The 19,269-nt window shown below is 41.2% G+C and overlaps 1 protein-coding gene across 2 annotated transcripts in view; it reads left to right on the top strand.

Annotated features, from left to right (window-relative positions):
* The window catches only part of SCN11A (sodium channel, voltage gated, type XI alpha subunit), a 122,489-nt gene that overhangs the window by 34,595 nt on the left and 68,625 nt on the right, over window positions 1-19,269 (top strand). For both annotated transcript variants that reach the window (XM_011999478.1, XM_011999479.1), the window contains 8 exons: window positions 3,220-3,361; window positions 4,284-4,481; window positions 5,360-5,533; window positions 8,145-8,274; window positions 9,388-9,626; window positions 13,495-13,671; window positions 16,352-16,732; window positions 18,610-19,041. In XM_011999478.1, coding sequence (XP_011854868.1) covers window positions 3,220-3,361; window positions 4,284-4,481; window positions 5,360-5,533; window positions 8,145-8,274; window positions 9,388-9,626; window positions 13,495-13,671; window positions 16,352-16,732; window positions 18,610-19,041 — 1,873 coding nt within the window. The remainder of the gene's footprint in view (window positions 1-3,219; window positions 3,362-4,283; window positions 4,482-5,359; window positions 5,534-8,144; window positions 8,275-9,387; window positions 9,627-13,494; window positions 13,672-16,351; window positions 16,733-18,609; window positions 19,042-19,269) is intronic.

Raw genomic sequence — 19,269 nt, forward strand, 5'->3', positions numbered from 1 at the left:
GAACACATACACTGGTAGTAGAAGTATAAATTAGTTCAACCATTGTGGAAAGCAGTGTGGCAATTCCTCAAAGACCTAAAACAGAACTACTGTTGCTGGATTCATCCCAGCAATCGCATTACTGGGTAGGTACCCAGAGGAATATAAATCATTCTACTGTAAAGACACACACACGTGCATGTTCATTGCAGCACTATTCACAATAGCAAAGACATGGAAGCAACCTGAATGCCCATCAGTGACAAACTGGATAAAGAAAATGTGGTACACATACACCATGGAATACTATGCAGCCATAAAAAAGCATGAGATTATGTCTTTTGCTGGAGCATGGATGGAGTTAGAGGCCATTAGCCTTAGCAAACTAAAGCAGGAAACAGAAAACCAAATACTGCATGTTCTCACTTGTAAGTGGGAGCTAAATGATGAGAACTCATGGACATAGAGAAGAAAAACAGCTACTGCAGCCGACTTGAGGATGAAGGGTAGGAGCAGCAAGAAGACCAGAAAAAATAACTGTTGGGTATTAGGCTTAGTACCTGGGTGATGAAATAATCTGTACAACAAACCCCTGTGACATGAGTTTACCTATGTAACCAACCTGCACATGTACCCCAGAACCTAAAATAGTAGGTAAAAATAAATAAATAGAAAAAATTGTGGAGATTGAAGAGGGGGTGTTGGTGTGTATTTGTGTGTACAAAGCCATGTGTAAGAGAGTGGTGGGAAGCACAAAGGAGAGAAAACTGTTACAAATGTTTCTCATATCTGCGTGAGTGAGTGATAATGTCATTAGCTGAGATAGGGATGCTGGCAGAGAGGCTGAATCACCTGTATAAGTTGATGAGAAGGTGCCCCCAGAAAGGAGCAGATTGAACAAAACAGGCTTATATTTTGAATGGTGACCAAGAAATGAGGGAGATTAAATGTGATAGGTCCATCCTCAACAGACTCCTAGAAGTTAGAGGGCACTGGGACTTCACAGAATTTCCTCCAGGTCTGGTGAGAAAGAGGGCACAATGGATGCCCTCCTCCTCAGTCACCCTAAAGCAAAACTTACCACTCACAAAGTCCCACTCTGCCCACCAGGCAAATTCCAATCAGCTTGTCAGGTCCTCTGATTAAAACACATGAACAGCTCAGGCTCACCAGGCATCTGAAAAAAATCTTGGGTAAAAAGGAGGCCAAGATAAAGCCATAGAAAATGTGGCAATGAACAAAACAAAGGAACCAGAAAGGGCTCCGAAAACTTTGAATAGTGTCCTTGGTGAAATTAAAAGAGATAATACATACATAAAACAAAAAGCAGCTTGTTGTGAAAAAACAAAAACAAAAAGACAAGAAACTTATTAGAAATTAAACATTATTATACAAAAATCAACATTAGAACTAAAAGATGAAGTTGACAAAATAGCCTCCAAAGTAGGAAAAAGACAGAGAACAGAAAATCTGAGAGTAAATGTCAATCCAAAAGTTCCAATTTTTGACTAAGTAGGAATTCTAGAACTAGAGCACTGATTAAACTAAAGGGAGGAAATTAGTGAAGAAATGATGCAGAGAATTTACCTGGGACTAAAGATGCAAGTCCCTCAGTGCTCCAGAAAGTACCCAACACAGTGAATGAGAAAGGATCATGCCGAGGACATTATCATGGCATTTCAGAACTTTCTGGAAAAAGATTTTAAAACTAAAGGGCAAAAGAAGGTCACCCACAATGGAACAAAAATCAAACTGGCGTAAGAATTCTTTTTTTTTTTTTTTGAGACGGAGTCTGGCTCTGTCGCCCAGGCTGGAGTGCAGTGGCCGGATCTCAGCTCACTGCAAGCTCCGCCTCCCGGGTTTACGCCATTCTCCTGCCTCAGCCTCCCGAGTAGCTGGGACTACAGGCGCCCTCCACCTCGCCCGGCTAGTTTTTTTTGTTTTGTTTTGTATTTTTTTTAGTAGAGAGGGGGTTTCACCATGTTAGCCAGGATAGTCTCGATCTCCTGACCTCGTGATCCGTCCGTCTCGGCCTCCCAAAGTGCTGGGATTACAGGCTGGAGCCACCGCGCCCGGCCAAGAATTCTTAATAGCAACACAGGATAATAGCTGAGCAGTGCTTTCATATTGCTAAGGAAAAATCTGAAACTCAGAATTCTATTTCTGGCCAAACTACCAATTGATTGTGAAAATGGAATAAATATATATTCATATATGCAAAGATTACACAGTCTTCTTAAGAAGCTAATTGAGAGGTGCTCCAGAAGAATGAGGGAGTAAAACATGAAAAAGCAACATGAAAAAGCCAAGAAAAAATGTCTACCATAGCAAGAAGTTAATCAACACGAACTACAATTGATAAATCAAATATCAGTATAAGCACTATTTAGACATACAGAGGTAGAAGAGTTAACAGTGGTTGAATTTGGGGTATATAAATGACAGTTAAAGAATGATACAATTGATTTCATTATAAACTTTTTGGTGCATGTAATTTTTAAGCCATGTGCATGTATTACTTTGATTAAAATACTATTCATAAAAAAACTAAGAAATATATACCCTTAGTACATTTTATAGATACACTCAATAATGTGTGTTTTGGTAATATGGGAAAAGACCTATGTTCAAAGATATTCATTGCCCAAATGTTTGTAAGAGTGAAGGACTGTCAATTACTGAAACCTAAATATTCATCATTAGCAGAGCAGTTAAATCATAGAACTATAGACATGAAAAGAAATAAGATATCTCCCTGTATGGTGATATGAAAAGAGCTGTAAACTATATTGTTCCACTAAAAAAAGCAAGGTGCAGGAGAGTGTGCAAAGCATGTTTCCATTTTTGTGTATTATAAAAGTTGTGTATAGATATAGATGTGCTGTACAGTCATAGCAAACTTCTGGAAATTTACAAAAGTACCTGTTAACTATTGCCTCTAGGAAGTGGGATCAGGAGACAGGGAAGAGAGGAAGACTTAATATTCATTGTATGTGCTTTTTTACTGTTCATTGTTCACGTGTTACTGTACTCAATTTTTCAATGAAAAACTATCTTATATGAATTTATTGATCAGTTCATTAGCAAAAGAGTCTTGTCAGACAGGGCAATGGCCACTTTAAAAATACTGCCTCTAGGGCTCCTGGTGTGAGCCCATCAGAAAAACCAGTGTTGTTGGAAGGAAAGGGAAGCTTGGCTGTGGCATATATAATTATTTCTCTGTTTCTTTCCAATATCTAGTTCCTGTTCCAAACAATATGAATGTAACCACACCAAAATTAATCCTGACTATAATTATACGAATTTTGACAACTTTGGCTGGTCTTTTCTTGCCATGTTCCGGCTTATGACCCAAGATTCCTGGGAGAAGCTTTATCAACAGGTTATCTATTTATAGTCTCTCTTTTTCCTCTCTCCCTCCATCCTTTTCCTTCCCCCTCTATCTATCACTTATCTGTTTATCTACCATTTATTTATAACTACCATTCATCCCCCACTTTTATCATCTGTCTCATATTTAACAGTCATACTGTTAAATTCTGCCTTACTAATTCTGTTAGAAACTTCAAGAAAATTGGCCGGGCACACTGACTCAATGCCTGTAATCCCAGCACTTTGGGAAGTTGAGGCTTGAGGTCAGCTGTTCAAGACCAGTCTGGCCAATATGGTGAAACCTCATCTCTACTAAAAATGCAAAAATCAGCAGGGCGTGGTGGCAAGTGCCTGTAATCCCTGCTATTCAGAAAGCTGAGGCAGGAGAATCACTCGAACCTAGGAGGTGGAGGTTGCAGTGAGCCGAGATCATACTACTGTACCCCAGCCTGGGTGATAAAGTGCAATTCCGTCTCAAAAAAAAAAAAAAAAAAAAAAAAAAAAAAAAAGAAAGAAAGAAAAGAAACTTCAAGAAAAATTTAAATGCAATATTTGGAAGAAGACTCCAAAAAACGCCTCCTCTTCCTAGAAATATTAGCCCCCTCCAGATTCCCTACTGCCTGAAGTTTTGCCACTAGCACTCTCTCTCTTGCCACTTTTATTTTAAAAATGCAGATACTCTTGAGAGAGTTATAGATAGTAAAGTCACTGAAACTTCCATATGAAGGCGTGGATAGTATCTCCCCACTGAGAGACAGGACATCAGGAATCCCTGGGATATTAGGGAAGCTGTGGATGATTCTGTGGTCAACTGAGCCCACCAGTGCTGGGGAAGATCAATTTTCTGCTACTGTGTGGTCCTTGCTTGAGGTGATGGTCACCCTCCTGTGGAAGAAGGTTTGAGATGCAAGAACATGCTCTGTCCTTTGCAGACCCTGCGTACTGCTGGACTCTACTCAGTCTTCTTCTTCATTGTGGTCATTTTCCTGGGCTCCTTCTACCTGATTAACTTAACCCTGGCTGTTGTTACCATGGCGTATGAGGAGCAGAACAAGAATGTAGCTGCAGAGATAGAGGCCAAGGAAAAGATGTTTCAGGAAGCCCAGCAGCTGTTAAAGGAGGAAAAGGAGGTAGGGACATGGGGTCAGACAGTGGGATCTGGTTTGGGGAGGGGAAGAGGTCCCCAGAGGCAATGTGACCTGAGACTCAAGGCTGCCACCCTTGGCCTGGTCTCAGCACTTTCTCTCCTGGTGCTTTTCTGAGAATATAAGTCCCTTGCAGAATGACTGTGCAGCTATCTTTCACAAAATTGTCCAGGCACCAGGCCCTTGAAAACGGGGAACTCTTGGCCTTGATGCTTTTTGACCTTCTGAAGCCTAAGCCTTCTAAGACATGCCCCAAATTACTGACTAGATGATACAACATAAGTTTATGTAAATCCAGACTGTGCTCCAGGCTTTCTTGTGGAAATCTGGAGATGTTTGTGTTCGGGGTCTTTGCTTGAAGTGGACTCTAGAACAATGATCACCTCTCCCTGTTTGAAATCCTTGTCATATTTATAGGCCATTCTAATAGTTTCCGTGGAATCTTTAGATTCTTCCAGCTCAAGTCTAGGATTTGCAGGACAGGGACCATGTTTTATACTTGCACTGATCCTCTCTAAGATTTGTCAGAAGGATGCCCATCATAAGTGCTTAACGTCTGCATTATCAGGCATAAGTATTTATTGAGTGCCTAGCACATACTGGACACTGTGGTAAGGGGCAGTGACACAGAGATATGAAAGAGTCAATGCTGCTTTTGGTGGCTGCAATTTCTGTGCAAAAACAGGACATGTTTCCCCAGATAAATAATAACAGAGCTAGCATAGTCCAGATAGATGATGAGCAATTTAAATGTTTCAGAGCTACCAGAAGAGAGCTTTTCACCACTCTAAGGTCGGGGTCATTTGCAATGTTTCATGAGGAGGTGTAATCTATTCTTTAATTGCCTTTTGTTCAATTTGAAGGCTCTGGTTGCCATGGGAATTGACAGAAGTTCACTTACTTCCCTCGAAACATCATATTTTACCCCCCAAAAGAGAAAGCTCTTTGGTAATAAGAAAAGGAAGTCCTTCTTTTTGAGAGAGTCTGGGAAAGGCCAGCCTCCAGGGTCAGATTCTGATGAAGATTCCCAAAAAAAGGTAAGTCTTATCCAGTGCATTAGTGATACCATAGTGCTGTCCCGGGGACAGGTCTAATTGCCAATCACATTGAAATAATTCATTTTTTCATTTACTCATTTATTCATTCATCCATTTGCACATACTTTCATGCATCCATGTGTCTTTTCAATTATCCATTTATTTGTAAACATCAATTTAGAGTGTTTACAGTGTGTACTATCTTCTTGGCACTGGGATAGCTACTAGGGATACATGATTTATACTCCACAGAGTGTACGGCTAATGATGAAGACATACTGATAAGAAGGCAGTTACGAGTCAGTGCGATGACTGATGTGCTGATCACTGTGGGAGAACAGAGGAGGAACTATGTGTCAGTGTGGGCTCCCTTGGAAGCAAACCCAAAGACATTACAGTGCAAGTAGATTATTTGGGAAGTGATCCTAGGAAGCACTGGGAAAGGAGGGAAGAAACGCTATATGGAATGAAAGGTAACCAGTGAAGATGCATTATCAAGCCAGTTACCACTGAAGCCAGGTAGTTGGAGTTTAATCCTTTTGAAGTAAGGGCATCAGAGTGTGTAATATATATATATATGTGTGTGTGTGTGTGTGTGTGTGTGTGTGTGTGTGTGTGTATATGTTGGTATATATACCAACTTTTGTCCATCATAGATTAAAGATTGCTGAAAACTGAAGACAATAATTTCCCTCTAATTTCCTACTTGCCGTGCACTAAAGAAGCGGGGATTTGAGTCATCAGAGAAAGTCCTCAAGTAAGGACATATGGGTGGGAAAACCAAGAGCATCCAGAATTCATGGGGCCTGGGGGAAAAGCAGTAGATAAGAAAAGGGTCCCCAGAAGATGCAGGGATGTTGACTAGATGTATCAGTTGAAAGGATGAATTCACCAGCAAAAGGAAAAAGAAAGCATTACCTGCAGAGAGAACAGAATGTGCAAAAGCCTAGAAGCGAAGGCAAGCAGGAGAACATGACCCATTAGAAAATTTGCAAGTGCGTGTGTGTGTGTGCATGCGTGCTCATGTGTGCACATGTGTGATGAGGCTGGGGGAGGGTGGGTGGCATGAGGCTATAGTGATCAGTTGGGGGAACACAAAAGAGTTTACCCTTTGCAAAGAGGGCAAGGGGTAAAGAGCATTGAAAGGTTTATATAAGAAAGAGATATGACTGGATTTATGAAATCTTGGATGCATTGAAGACAGGGGATTGGAGGAGGGCAAGACTGGAGGCAACCAATTAAGAGGTTGTTGTGGTAACCAAATAAGAGGTACCTGTGGCTTAAACCAAGGTTAGGGAAGTGAGGATGAAGAGCAATTACAGATGACCGTGATCTGCAGAAGATGAAATTTAGCAGTTGAGTTGATGGACAGCGTGGGGATAAGGCCTGGTTTCTGACATGATTAGCTAACTTGATGGAGGGTAATTTATGGAGACAGGAAAGGTACACATTTTGGGAGTGGAAAGATAGCTCGTTCAGTTTTGAATGTGCCAATTTCGAGATGCTTATGGGACCTCCAAGCAGGGATGTTGATTAGGCAGCGTGATGTGCAGAAATGAAGCTGGCGGGGGCGATTGGGGGGCGGCGGGGAGGGATGGGCCGCAGAAAAGGTTATTCTTATCATTAAGGTAGGGGATGTTCAGACATATTTTAATTGTCCAGAGAAAAGTCAGAAGAGAGGAAGATGCTAAAGATATAGGTAAAGATGGCAAGAGCCACTTTCCTGAGATAGAGGGAGATGCAGTAGGTAGAAGGTGGATATGTATGCCTGATAATGCGGTGGGGAAAAGGAATTGAGGGGCCTTTGCAGAAGTAGGTAGAAGGATCCCATCCACTGCTATGATCAATTCTCTGCTGTAGTAATAGGGAGAGAGCTCATAGAAAGACTATCTAGATTGACTTATCACAAAAGGATAGTTCCCTCTGGGGCCCTGGTCAGTCAGAACCCTTGGAAAATAAGCCATTAGGAAAACCCAAATTTTCTGGATAACTGGAGGTTTGCATTCTTTAATTCCAGTAACTTTAGAATGGAGGTGAATGTGAGACAGTCAGCTAACCCTTGGGCACAGCTTGAGAGTGTGCTTGAGGTTTGGGATATAGATTTTGTGATATTTAGTGGGATTGTTCTTTTTAGTTACTGATCGTTTTAAAAATCAGTGTAGGCAGTTGTTCACTTCACAACTGGAGCCAGCACTTCACAATCTGGCTCCAGTCCACCTTTCTAAATTTATACTCCACTTCTGCCCCTTTAAACATTGTTTTCAAATTGGATTCTATATTGCTTTCATACCCTGAACCATTGCTTACTAGTTTTTGCAAAATTTTGTTTGCTCTTTGTTGGAAGTGAATAAAACACAGAGAAAGTAAAATCTCTGTAGATAGGACCCTAGAAATGTGCGTGCATAGGAAATATGAATGATCAAACCAGATTTCTCTTATCTGTTAAAAATGAAATAAGAAAACTGAATATTTGGCATGCTGTAAAACAAGGTGAGTAGACCTATAGAAAATGTTGAGCACTTTTGTTATATGTAGCATTGGAACAAAGTAGTTAAGTTTTGAGGAGAGGCAGCCCCTGTCTTTAGAAGGTGCGCCATGCTTTCTCTTACAGCCACAGCTCCTAGAGCAAACCAAACGACTGTCCCAGAATCTATCACTGGACCACTTTGACGAGCATAGAGATCCTCTCCAAAGGCAGAGAGCACTGAGTGCTGTCAGCATCCTCACCATCACCATGAAGGGTAAGTTCCACCTTCCAATCCAAGGGAAAGCCTACTTCAATGACGTCCTTCCATTCTTCTTCTTCCCAATCCCCTAGAAGCCCTCTGCAAAGGAGGCTGTTTTGGAACCAACCCACTCTACTGTCCTGCGAAGAGTGACTTTCTTTGCTTCTTTGGAGCAAGTAAACAAAGTGACTCACAAGAAACAGACCTTTCTTGAGGGCCCACTCTAAACTGGCACTTGGAGAGTGGTAGAAGCTGGCTAGACTTGGGATGGGACTTCAGACCAAATGCGTAAACAGGGCCTCACAACCAGGCCAGGGAGTCATAAGAGATCCAAGTGACAACAATAGTCAGTCAAAGAACATAAGACCTTGGAGTCTCCAGGAGGTGGCAGTTGTTATTGAAGTTAGAGTCAGAAACCCCACATGGGCAATTGAAGACCTGTGTAGATAGGCTGGAACCATCTGATGGACCAGATTAACAGCAGGTAACAGGACCCCACCCCAGAGGTTGGTGTTCAGGAGCAGAATCAAGTCCCTGAAAGGGGAGTGGGTGTCAAATAGGTCCTCTAGCACTTTTAAGCCTACTGCATCATTTCCTTTGCCCTGCATGTGTCCCTGCAGTGGTGCCAGGGAAATCAGTGGTGTCAGGGAAATCAGGGGTGGTCTGAACTGAACTAGTGGATAGAGCCCCTTTTACTGTTTCAGTGCTTACAGATGCCCCTTCCCTTGAGCCCTGGTTGCTCCTTTTGCCTCTGTTATAGCTGACCTTATGGTCTGTCTTGAGTGGACATAACTTGGGCCTGTATCTATCTCTCTCTTGGATTCACAGCCAGCCAATATTGATTTCCACATCTATATATCTAACAGCAAAGCCCAGTTCCTGGATGCTCAGTAAGAGTGTAAATATTTGATGGATTTGACTGTGCCGCATGCAAGTTGTATGTGGAATATTGTCTCTTCTGCACTATGATTGGTGGAAAAACCTTTCTGGCTATACAAATCAAAGTCTTTCACAACTGATCATGTATCAGGAGGCCCTGGGGAAGAGGGAGGAAGGAATGCAGTCAGGCAAAGGGCATCTGGATTGCTTCAGAGCTAACTCCTCAACCTCTCGCTCATTCTCCTCCAGAACAAGAAAAATCACAAGAGCCTTGTCTCCCTTGCGGGGAAAACCTGGCATCCAAATACCTCGTGTGGAACTGCTGCCCCCCGTGGCTGTGCATTAAGAAGGTCCTGAGAACTGTGATGACTGATCCATTTACTGAGCTGGCCATCACCATCTGCATCATCATCAACACTGTCTTCTTGGCCATGGAGCATCACAAGATGGAGCCCAGTTTTGAGAAGATGTTGAATACAGGGAATTTGGTAACATTATGCTTTTTAAAAATAAAAAACAAATTCCAAACTTTAAAGTATAACTCTTCAAAGTCTAAACATTTTGTGAATGACCTAACCTAACCTAGGTTTTTGGTCCCCTTCAGTGGAGTATAGGGAAAAGATGGCTGTTGCGGTTTTACTTTTACCCAGTTCATTTCAGAAATTGTCCATGTGTCCTGAGTTGACCCTCTGGTATGTTCAGGTATCTCTTTAGTCATTCAGTGGTAAGCCAGATGCAAGCAGACATCTGAAAAGGTCAGCTCTCTGAGATAATCAAGAAAATGTTAACCATATCCAGAGAACCATGGTAATGACTGCTGTGGTCCCAGTGATATTCATGCCATCATTTGTCACAAAATAATGTGACTACCATTACTAGGTGTTATTCTCCCTGGAAAGATGGATCAGGGCCTGGCAGCTGTGGGAGGTTCACTTTTCTGGGAGGGGTTGTTTAGGGGGTGGTCAGGGTGAGGTGGGGTGAATTTCCAGACTTGAGCCTGCTTCAATATGTTTCTCATTGGATAGATCTAGTCTCAGTTAAATTGGGAAAACTAAGGGGAGCAGACTTTTCAAGGACTGTTCACTTCAGTTTATGGTTCTTGTGGAGGGCATTTTTCTCAAAGAAAAGTTAGTCCCTCGAATATCAGAAACAATAAGTAATTGCCCACCAGATGATCTACCCTAATTAGCTGATGGGTTAATGAGCTAAAAACCTTACCAGAATATCTAGCCTTTTCTTCTTAAACTTTTGTTTTATTTTTCTAATTTAAAAAATAATAAATGCTGTTTTATTTTTTAAAAAATAAAGAAAAATATAAATAAGGGAAATAGAATAAACTCATGTCCCATGTACCTACTGACAAAGATGATCATTTTTAGCATTGCAGAATATTTCCAAGCAATATGTAAGCATGTGTGTATGTATGTATTTTTATTTAGTTTTTTTCTCCTTTTTTGGTATATTTTTTGTTTGTGATGTCTTTTTACATGTCTTTAAAAAAATTGTTTTACATTGTTAAGAACCCACTGCGGCCAGGCACAGTGGCTCACGCCTGTTATCCCAGCACTTTGGGAGGCTGAGGCGGGCGGATCATGAGGTCAGGAGATCGAGACCATCCTGGCTAACATAGTGAAACCCCATCTCTACTAAAAATACAAAAAATTAGCCGGGCGTGGTGGTGGGCACCTGTAGTCCCAACTACTTGGGAGGCTGAGGCAGGAAAATGGCATGAACCCAGGAGGCAGATCTTGCAGTGAGCCGAGATCCTGCCACTGCACTCCAGCCTGGGTGACAGAGCGAGATTCCATCTCAAAACAAAAAACAAAAAACAAAAAACAAAAAACACCCACTACACCTATTGAATTATTGAATCAGGAGTTCATTCACAGAGCACTTTTATGCATCAAGTTTACGATGGTGTGGAACTAGAGGCAGGTCCTGTCATCCTCAGCTCCACATCCCTCCACAAGGAGCAGCGATACAGTGGAACTGTAGTATAAAACCAGGGTGGTTCTCCTCACAGGCAGTCTGCACATAACACATAAATTCCTTTCTCCATGCTGCCTTTGGGAATAAATGCCTTGTGGGTGTGAATGGGTTAGACTAGATTCTATGGTGCTTGACACACCTAACACATAGTTCCTTTTCACAGATCAGGGTCTCCTGGCCATGTATTCAGCTATCCTCTGCTGAGGCATCCCAGAAATAAGCTGAAATTGTTTCAGTTGAAGGCAGAAAGCTGTGTCCACAGGGGTATGGTCAGCAGACTCCACCTTTCAGCACCTCCTGGTGGAATGGAGTTACTGAATAAGTTCTAGAGAATACTCAAAAATCCAGAGTCATCTCCGTGGACAGGGCTTCCCAATTGCAGAGGTGATTGTTTTCATCTGCTGGTCCAAATTTAGAAAACGAGAAATACCTCCGTCTCAGATTTCCCACTGACTAGACATCCTGAGTGTGGAGGTGAAGCTACATTTTGCAGTTGGAAACTGAGTGATTGACATTCTTCTTCATTTCCTCCAGAGCAGGAGGAGCCACAGGACCACAGGGACATTGTTGTTTTTCAAGTACACAAGCAACAGCTGCACCCTAGCTCCTAAAAACTGGCAGGAAATATGTAGAACCATATACATAGCTTGTGTTTCCATTCCATGTGCCTACTCCCTGGATATACAATACCAAATGGCAGCCACACTATGTATTGCTCCCATGGTAGTAGTGGTGGTGAGAAGCCTTGGAGTCCTGAGTTCCAAGGAACATATCAAAACTTCCCTCCTCTGATATATGGGCCAGGATTAAGTCACTCTGTGGAGTTCTGCAGGACTGGACTAGAAAATTAACTCTCTAGGATAGAGATTGCTCTAATCGGAGGGATATACTGAATGCCAAGAAGACATAAAGAAAAATTGGATTGAATTGACAACACTAATGGTCCCAAGGTATCTGGGGATGCTGTAGAGCTTGATGCCTAAAGCCTAAAGAAGATACAAGAAGGAGGAGTGAGTCAAAAGAGGTGGGGATGACTACACAATTATCTAGGACAGGCATCACTGAATGCTTTTAGATACTGATGGTGACATTGAGCAGGAGTAGATAGCAGTATTTAAAGGGGGAATATGAAAATAAACTTGAATTTTCTTTGTAACTCTTGATTTATTTTTATTTTTCTACCCTGGATTTATCTTTGCTATTCTTTTGTCTTTAACTTGTGCCATTTTATTTTAGGCATTTTAAAAAATAAATAGTAAATCATTGAATCATTTATAAAAACAGATAATCCATTATTTTTAATAATCGAATTTAGTCATTTATAGGTTCCCCCAGAATTGTAGTAGACAGTTTTATAAAAATCTTTGTAAAGACTAATCTTTTGAATATTACCTTATTATTTTTATATTCTTGCTTTTTTCATTTCTATTTATTTGTGTTTGTATGTGATAAGACTGTGCTATTTGCTGTGAAGAAATGATTTGCTTTATTTTCTGCAAAGATATGGAAGACAGATTTAGTTTTTAATTGGCTACTACATTCAACATTTTTACAAATTTCTTAAGCCTTATTTATCTGATTATTGAAGACAAAGACAAAACTGTTTTGCCCATGGAAAATACAAAATTCAGTAATTTTTGTAATTCCTGCCTCTCCTTTTTATTCTTTGATATTTTGTTCTGAAAGTGTGAGCCCTGCATTCTGAATGAGTTTTTAGGATTGTATTCTAAATCACTAATTCTTCTTTCAACAGTAACCATAACCAATCTAAGGCTAATCCCATATATTGAGCTGCTCAAAGACAGCTTTTTTGTCCCTGGAAGTGTTTTCTAATTCTATAATCTGTGCCCCTTTTTTGTTTTTATTTTTAATTTTTTTGATCAAGGTGTTGAAATTAGGTGGTCAGGTGGACTCCTCCTGGATTCTAGTTTATGGGGGAGAGTTACCCTTAGTTTTCAGGGCTATTGTATACATTCCTTCTCTCCCTATTTTAATTGTTTTAATTGGTATTCTAAAGAGAATTCATAGGAGAAATTGCCTGACAGTTTCTGTCACCCTGCCATCTACCAGTAATACCATTTTGCTTTATCTTCAACAGAATGAGAAGTAATATTCATTTTCCATTCTGGTGTCTTTGAGCTTGGTTACATTGCTCTGGGCACCATGGAGAGGGATGGAGAGAGGAGCAAAGTCACAGTGAGGTTCATGCTACAACAGTAAATGTTTCTATTGCATGAACTTTAGGGTATAGTGTATCAATCATGAGAATACTTTTCATTTCTTTGTAACCTCTGTACTTCCCTTGGGCCATTCTTAAAAGTGTGTCTCTGCAGCTTCCTTCTCTCATTCTTCTTTGTCCCACTCTAGGTTTTCACTGGCATTTTTATGGCAGAAATGTGCCTAAAAATCATTGCTCTCGATCCCTACCACTACTTTCGCCGAGGCTGGAACATTTTTGACAGCATTGTTGCTCTTCTGAGTTTTGCAGATGTAATGAACATCTTTCAAAAAACAAGCTGGCCATTCTTGCGTTCCTTCAGAGTGGTAAGGCACTTTCTTATTTTACTGCATAAACGTAGCCGACTAAGTGGAAAAAAAAAGCCTTGAGAGAATTCAATGGTTATCTTGGACTAAACTTTAATTTATCTTACTTTAACCCCAGAACCAAAACTGCACTCCTCTTCCTGCACAGATCTTTGATAGCCTTGCAAGTCCCTGGGGGTCTTCGCTTAACTGAACCCTTATACCCTCAGCCCCTTCCTGCCAGAGATGACCCTTTAGGCAACTGGGTACAAAATTGTGTCTCCCAGTGTGGGGACTCTGCTCTTTGCTCTGTGCACAACCCTTCCAACACTCTTTTTTCTCATGGAGCTCTGAGGCAATAAATAAATAAGGGCAAATATTCCTATCTCTCTGGTCATATTGGGCTCACCGAGGGTGGGTGAAGACTGTAGAATGCATGGGAGGAATGCAGGGGAGCTGACGGCAGGTGCTATCTCACAAATTTCCTTCTCACTGCTGCCAGTGCCACATTCCTGTTCTGTAGTCTTTGCCCTCTATGCAGTCTGGAAGCATTCTGGAAACCTTTACAGAGTGCCTAATATAAACTGACACGAGGGAAAGAACAAAGATGAGGAAATCACTGTCTTTCAGAAGTTTGCAGCACAGCAGTGATACAAGACTGGGCTACATGTACAGTACAGTGTGACAGAGTCCAGGAAAGGTATAGACAGAGGACTACAGATAAATCCAATCTGAGAGGGGAAACTAGAAAACCTCCAAGGTGGGATTTCGTCCCCTTTCAAAGATATTTACCTTTTCTTTTTTAGATAGGATTTCTAAGCCTATAGAGTAAGATACTTAATTCAGTTACCTAAGTGTACATTTTATATTTTTTATACTTGGGATATAGTAAGAAGTTACACTGCTCAAAGTCAAGTGTTATTAAGCTTTTCTACTAATGTTTTAATAGCACTCAGGTAAGCAAAATTGCGTTTGCTTTATCATTGTTTAGGCTTATTACAGCCAGGCTCTAATGCACGGAAGTCTGTGGCATTGTCTCTATATGAGAATGGAACCACAGTTTCTTCCTGGGATGCTCCTAGCTCCCCTTTGAGCAGACAATGACAGTCCTCTTCAAGCAGAAGCCTTACTGACCTGCAATATTTCCATCCCCAAACAGGGGATGTGCTTAACAAAATTGTACTTTGGAGTAAAACCGTCAGTTTACATCAAAAGTTAATATAAGAAACAACCTATAAAACAAGTTGCTATGTTTTCTCTAATGTTTGCTATAAAGTCTGTGAAGATCTAGGATAAAATTTATCTTTGGAAAAAGTATACAAGTCTTGAATAGCTGGTTGCCTTTTCTCTCCTGACTACAAATGTCATATTACTGTAATCATTCTTATGAGGCTTAGATTCAAACTCGTGGCCTGAATTATATAATGCAGAAGTTAGCAAACTTTCTCTGTAAAGGGCCAGATGGTAAATGTTTTCAGCCTTACAGGCTATGTGGTCTGTGTTGCAACCATTAAGCTTTGCCATTGTAGCATAAAAGAAGCCATAGACTTTCAAAAACCAATGAGCATGGCTATGTTCCAATAAACTTTATGGATACTGAAACTTGAACTTCACGTGATTTTAAAGCATCATGAAATATCCTTTTGATTATTGTCATTTTCTTTTTTGAGACAGAGTTTGGCTCTGTCGCCCAGGCTGTAGTGCAGTGGCGTGATCTCAGCTCACTGCAACCTCCACCTCCCAAGCTCAAGCCATCCTCCCTCCTCAGCCTCCCGAGTAGCTGGGACTACAGATGCATGCCACCATGCCTGGCTAATTTTTGTATTTTTTGTAGACATGGTGTTTCACCATGTTGCCCAGGCTGTTCTTGAACTCTCTGGTGCTCAAGTGATCACCCACCTCAACCTCCCAAAGTGCTGGGATTATAGGTGTGAGCCACTGTGCCTGGCGTGATCATTTTTCAATCATTTAAATGTGGAAAAATATTCCTGTCTCTGAGGTCATACAAAAATAGGCAATGGACTGGATTTGGCTCTCAGACCAGAGTTTGCTGACACTTGGTATATTATATAGAATTCCAAAACATTCATTTTATATAATAATTATGTAGCTCAGTCACCATGCTGATCCCAAAGTTCTTATGATTAAAAAACTGAGACAAAATATTTCCGTGTGTGTGTGTGTGTGTGCGCGCGTGCGCGTGTGTGTGTGTGAGATGGAGTCTTGCACAGTCTCCAGACTGGAATGCAACGGTGCAATCTCGGCTCACTGCAACCTCTGACTCCCAGGTTCAAGCGATTCCCCTGCCTCAGCCTCCCGAGTAGCTGGGACTACAGGCATGCACCACCATGTCCGGCTAATTTTTTTGTATTTTAGTAGAGATGAGATTTCACCATGTTGGCCAGGATGGTCTCAATCTCCTGACCTTGTGATCCACCCGCCTTGGCCTCCCAAAGTGCTGGGATTACAGGTGTGAACCACTGTGTCCAGCCAATATTTCCATTTTCAAATAAGAAAGTAGATACAGGTGAGCATTAGATTATGACAGAGAGTTGATGGCTATGTTCAGGATGGATTTAACTTTGAGAAGAGTTTTGGATGTCATAAGTTTGGGTATATGTCATTTGCTTTATAGATGAACAGATGGAATTTGTCCTTAACTGACTTTTCTTCCATTTTTGTTTGTTGTCTTTTTCTACAGCTCAGGGTCTTCAAGTTAGCCAAATCCTGGCCAACTTTGAACACACTAATTAAGATAATCGGCAACTCTGTCGGAGCCCTTGGAAGCCTGACTGTGGTCCTGGTCATTGTGATCTTTATTTTCTCAGTAGTTGGCATGCAGCTTTTTGGCCATAGGTTCAATTCTCAAAAGAGTGCAAAACTCTGTAACCCGACAGGCCCGACAGTCTCATGTTTACGGCACTGGCACATGGGGGATTTCTGGCACTCCTTCCTAGTGGTGTTCCGCATCCTCTGCGGGGAATGGATCGAAAATATGTGGGAATGTATGCAGGAAGTGAATGCATCGTCATCATTGTGTGTTATTGTCTTCATATTGATCACGGTGATAGGAAAACTTGTGGTATGTTTCTTAGATCTTTTTCAAAAAAGTAAAAGACCCTACATGCCTCTCAAATGCATTACTTCATTTGCAGAACTTTACCAGTAAAAATTATTATTCTCAATATAATGCCAAATAAATATTTGAAATATTAATTCAAATTTTGTTTGAAAAAAGTATGATAAGCATGAAAAAAACCTATTTGACACATACTACTCATTTGACTGATGCCCCAAAATTTATTTTATTCCGGATGATTCTTCTAAGACAATAGTATTCTCTTCCCCAGTGATTGGCTGAAGTAGGAGTTTGTGAGTTCATATGGTCAATAGGATGTAAAGAGATGTCCACTGGAGAAACTTGGGAACAATCTTTTGTTCTTAAGAAATATGTGTTTTAAAAAATGATCCTTTTACTTCCTCTGGACTTTTTAATGACTGTGACGCCTGGAAAAGCCAGATCATGAGCTTGGAACTGTGGTGGAATTGCCCACAGGAATTTGGATCTGACATCCAGGACTGCTGTGCAATCCTCTCCTATTTGCACAAATTGAGAGACGGTGTACTTTGTGCAGTTTCTTTAGGTCCTGTTCCCCTAACTTCAATGAGGTAATGGTGCCTAGCCAGAGGGGTTTGAACCAAACCTGCAAGCGTTATGCAACCATGAGAAGAGCCAGCCTAAAACAAAGCCAATACTGAGGCAGGTAGAGTGAAAAGAGAGAACAAACCTGTATTCGTGTCATAATTGGCCCCCTGTTCTATTTTCAAACTTCTTGTTATGCACAGTTTTTTGTTGTATAAGCTGGCTTGAGTGTGTTACTTGCAGCTAGAAGCATAGATATTTATGAGAAGGCTAATTAAGTGCACTTCATTGCCTTACTGCACAAGATCTTCAGGATCAAGTTGGGGCTATAGTGCAATGTAATTAACTCTCTACACATGATAGCTTTATCCTAAGTACCTAATAAATGGTGTACCTAGACAGTAAGTGATACATACAAAAGCTCAGAAGAACAGGCCATCACCAGTGGGAGTGGGAGGAGAGCACTGAGAAAGGATTTGTGGAAGATTACAGAACTTGAAAAGACCACTTATAAGGTAAGGAGAACTTAGACAGATAGAGGAGAGCTTAAGCAAAGATCCAGAGATGGGAATTCTCACAGTGCAGCTGAGGAACTGTGACTAGACCCATTCACACCCACCGGGCACTTCTCTCCAAAGGCTGTCTATTGCTGAGTTGAAGAGAGCCACAAACAAAGGAATTTGAGGAGGTAAAGACGATGAATTAGAGGGTGTGTAATTATGAGCAAAGAACCCAGGTAGGAAGCTATTGGGATTACATGAATTTGAAGTGATATGTGGTTCAACAGAAGAGTTGCATATTTGGTCCAACCCCGTTGGCTTGGCCTCACACATTACTAAGGTTGGGGCAACAGGACCTAAAGAAACTGTGAAGTACATAATCTCACAAATATGCAAATAAGAAAGGACTGTACATTGGGGTTGAATATCAGATTCATCTCCTTGTGGGAAATCCCAGGAAAAATCAAAGCTCACTATCCAGCTGTTCCTCAAGAAACGTACACTCTTAATTTTGCCATATGGTTATCCCATTCTGCTTTACCTTGGTGAGGGTCTACTCATCCATGTTCTTTATATATAGGGAAAGTGGACTTAGCTATTTGTACCCTCTAATTTCAACTTTTATTCTGTCTTACTGTTTCCATTTCTTTCTCAATCTTTTATTTATTGGATAGATGAACTTTCTTAGGAGACAGTGGGACATAAAACTCTCATTTGATTCTGTTTTTAGTCTTGGGAAAAAGTTGTCCTGGAAACCCACTATATCTTTTCCTTTGCTAAACTTTCCTTTCTTCTTGCTACCCACCCCATTCCCAGGTGCTCAACCTCTTCATTGCCTTACTGCTCAATTCCTTTAGCAATGAGGAAAGAAATGGAAACTTAGAAGGACAGGCCAGGAAAACTAAAGTCCAGTTAGCACTGGATCGATTCCGCCGGGCTTTTTGTTTCGTGAGACACACTCTTGAGCATTACTGTCACAAGTGGTGCAGGAAGCAAAAGTTACCGAAGCAAAAAGAGGTGACAGGAGGCTGTGCTGCACAAAGCAAAGATATCATTCCCCTGGTCACAGAGATGAAAAGGGGCTCAGAGACCCAGGAGGAGCTTGGTATACTAACCTCTGTACCAAAGACCTTGGGCATCAGGCACGACTGGACTTGGTTGGCGCCACTTGCAGAGGAGGAAGATGATGCTGAATTTTCTGGTGAAGATAATGCACAGCCCATCACACAACCTGAGGCAGAACAACAGGTATGAAGGTTCACACATTCACACATAGACTTAAAGGTCATACAAAGCTGGAGTTACCACAGGGCACTGGTTGCCTGCCCTTTTCTAGGCACTATGCAAGGATAATAAAGGTACAAAATGTGGCTGCCCTTTGATACCCACGTGCACATCTCAGGACAGGTTCTTTATTGTGGTCCTGCAAGTGTGGCACAGATAGGAGGTGTCAGAAGAGTTCAGAGGGGAACAAAA

This window comes from Mandrillus leucophaeus, unplaced genomic scaffold (assembly GCF_000951045.1).
Source record: "Mandrillus leucophaeus isolate KB7577 unplaced genomic scaffold, Mleu.le_1.0 Scaffold595, whole genome shotgun sequence".
In the NCBI taxonomy this organism is placed as follows: Eukaryota; Metazoa; Chordata; class Mammalia; order Primates; family Cercopithecidae; genus Mandrillus; species Mandrillus leucophaeus.